General features: G+C 43.8%; 1 protein-coding gene across 1 annotated transcript in view; it reads right to left on the minus strand.

The window, feature by feature from the left end:
• The window catches only part of Jhy (junctional cadherin complex regulator), a 69,279-nt gene extending 67,865 nt beyond the window's left edge, over positions 1 to 1,414 (minus strand). The window contains exons 1-2 of the mRNA XM_004636397.2: positions 1,339 to 1,414; positions 271 to 968 (exon numbers count right to left, since the gene is read on the minus strand). Coding sequence (XP_004636454.1) covers positions 271 to 602 — 332 coding nt within the window. The 5' untranslated portion in view covers positions 603 to 968; positions 1,339 to 1,414. The remainder of the gene's footprint in view (positions 1 to 270; positions 969 to 1,338) is intronic.
• Positions 1,415 to 2,825: the final 1,411 nt, after the last annotated feature.

Genomic DNA, 2,825 nt, shown 5'->3' on the forward strand with positions numbered 1-2,825 from the left:
GCTGGGGGATTGAACTGTGGTCCCTTTGCTTTGCTAAGCTTGTTTTAAGTAGGTGCTTTAGACCACTGAGCCATCTCACCAGTCCCTCTGCTGTATTTTTTAATTAAAAAAGAAAAGTGACAAAAAACAAGGAGTCACTGTGTTTAGCTTCTTGGGGAACTGTCTCATGCACGTTATGTAGCATGCAATAGGAAAGCCTGCCCTTAACTGTCATTTGGAATGGTACCACTATTATTGACCCTTATCACCTTACACAAGCCAGCTTCTTACCTGTGATTCCCACCACCGTCCTGAGCAGAGAGGTCTTCCTCCTGGGCCATATGAGCTGCTGTTTCTCCTGCTTCCTCTTCTGTCTCACTCAGGCTTTCCTGCGCAGAGCTCTCCTCCTCTAAGCTGTCCGGGTCCATCTCTTTGTCATGGATTTGGTCCTCAAGCTCAGACTGGGACTTAAGAGTGAGACTTTCTGAATCTGACTCCAAGGAGTCTTTTGGAATCAGGCTTAAGTCTTTCTTAAAAGCTACATCTGAGGACTGAACACTTAAGTTAGTATGATGGATAGGAGAATGAATGGAGAACTTGGGAATTAGTTTATTACTGCTCATTTTGAAAAGTTCAAAAATGAACAGGGGGAACTTTTGTTGATGGGAACAGTCAGTTTATATTTCAAGTTGTGGCTCACAAAAGCATTACCTAAAAAAAAAAATATGTGTGTTACTCTATGACTATAGAAAACAGTAATGTTCATCAAAAATGTCGATGAGTGAGAGAAACTTATTACTTGAAGACTGGTATGCATCCTTTTGTGTATATGAGCAAGGTCTGCTGGAAAAATGATTGTCTTTCATTCCACATTTGATTCAGAGCTCATAAATAGCCCAACTCATCAAATGGAATTTTATTGAGGAAATCAAATGGCTTCTTTAAATCAGATTCTTATTTCCAGCTTCCAAGAGCTTCTTAAATAAAACCTGGGACAAAGCAAAATAGTTAATTATGGACAGTACTTTAATAGCTTTATTGCTAAGGTCTCTCTCTCTCTCTCTCTCTCTCTCTCTCTCACTTTTAGAAAGTAAAGGAAAGGAAGGAGAGAAGAGTACAGTTTCCACAGTAGGAAGTATAAGCAGGAAAGTTACTTTGTTTCCAGATCTATTTTGGTCAGCTGCATTATTTGGAAAAGACGTTCTGATACTCAGAGAGATACTAGAGAAGAATTTATAATTTTATAATTTAGGTGGATATTATATAGATATCAACCTGAACTTAGTTGCTTAGAACAAAAGCAACAATAAAAGATCATGCCACTGAGCAATTCAAAGCGGAGGTTGGAAGTTTACTTACCTGGGAGGGATGCTGTCCTGGGGAGAGTTGGCAGGTATGAGACTGGCCTGAATCACAGCTAGGCGTGAACTGGAGTCCTGCTCGCCTAAGAGTAGGAGTCCAAGTGACTCCTCACTGTTCCAAAGGACTGAGACAGTGACCCACGAGGTGGACTACCGAAAGGGTGCGCTGAGTTCGTAAGAGACTGAAAGGAGATGACGCTTTGGGTTGTACTCCCATTCATCCCCATCCAGGATTTCTGTCTGGGTTATCTTCTACCTCTACTGCCTTTATGCCCATTTTATTTTCTTTCTGCAAACCACATCACAGAAACTACCACCACTAGAAATCACTGCAAAATTTGTTTCGTTGCCTTGTTCACAGTCTTTTGATAAATTCTGATTTTAATGCATCACATAACCTTATTCCTATTCTTGGGCTTGCTTGGGTTGCCCTTGTTGCTAGGGTTTCCAAAAACACCTGCCAACTCCTTGGAGGAAAGCGCCTCAGCAAACAGCAGACAAAAGGTATCTCTCATTGTGAAATGCACATGAAACGGTTTTCTATTTAACTCCCAAGTCCCCCTGTTGGCTGAGTAACGTGGTATCATCTACTTTTACAGACTGGTTTGTTATCTTAAAAGCATCTATCACATTCTGCCATGCTATTTTAATATTGATAAGCAGACTGACTAGTTCTTTAGAGGATTTCTGAAAAGCAGGAAGTCTAGCAAAGACTACCATTTAATTTACACAAACCCCGGTTTTAGTATAAAAGTTAAGGTCACTGTATTGGACATCAAGAAGAACAAGCTTAAAATGATCACTCCGGAGCAGGCACGTGGTCCAGTGGTCAGGCATTCCTGAGCGCTGGGTTCAATTCCCAACACCAAAAAAGAAAACATACCGTAGTTCAATTTAGAATTGTTATTTCACCATATAAGGAAACAATGGCCACAGAAATTGGTAATTTAATTGTTAACAATGGAATTTGGGAGCATATAAAAAGCCATTCTACAAAAGCAGGGTTTTCTGCAGAGGTCTGATCTTATTAGCTGAAGCGCTTGACCAAAGAAGGAAAAGCTGGAGGGCTGGGGAGATAGCTCAGTGGCATAAGCATCTGCCTGGCAAGCACAAGCTCCTGAGTTCGATTCCCAGTACCACAAGAAGGAAACGCTGACAGTTTGAATCACTCAGACAACAGGTATTTTAAATTTAATGAACGTGGATCGCTAATACCACGCAGTGAAAAACCGTTGTAAGCCAGGCTGACCACGCTAAATGAACTAGCAAGGCAAGGCCCTCCCTGTGGCAACGAGGCCTGTTGGTGAAAGCGCGCCTGCTTGCGCTTCCCAGGACGCGGGGCGAAGGAGAGGCCGTCGGGGCGGGAGGGCCGGACGCGGCCCCCGGGCTTTGCGCCTCCGCCGGTCTCTGGGGCACCGAGCCGCCTCCGGGCCGGGCGGGCGGCTCAGGCTCAGGGCCAGGGCGGTCGGGGGCGCCTCCGGTAGG

Source organism: Octodon degus, unplaced genomic scaffold (assembly GCF_000260255.1).
Source record: "Octodon degus isolate 3935 unplaced genomic scaffold, OctDeg1.0 scaffold00080, whole genome shotgun sequence".
In the NCBI taxonomy this organism is placed as follows: Eukaryota; Metazoa; Chordata; class Mammalia; order Rodentia; family Octodontidae; genus Octodon; species Octodon degus.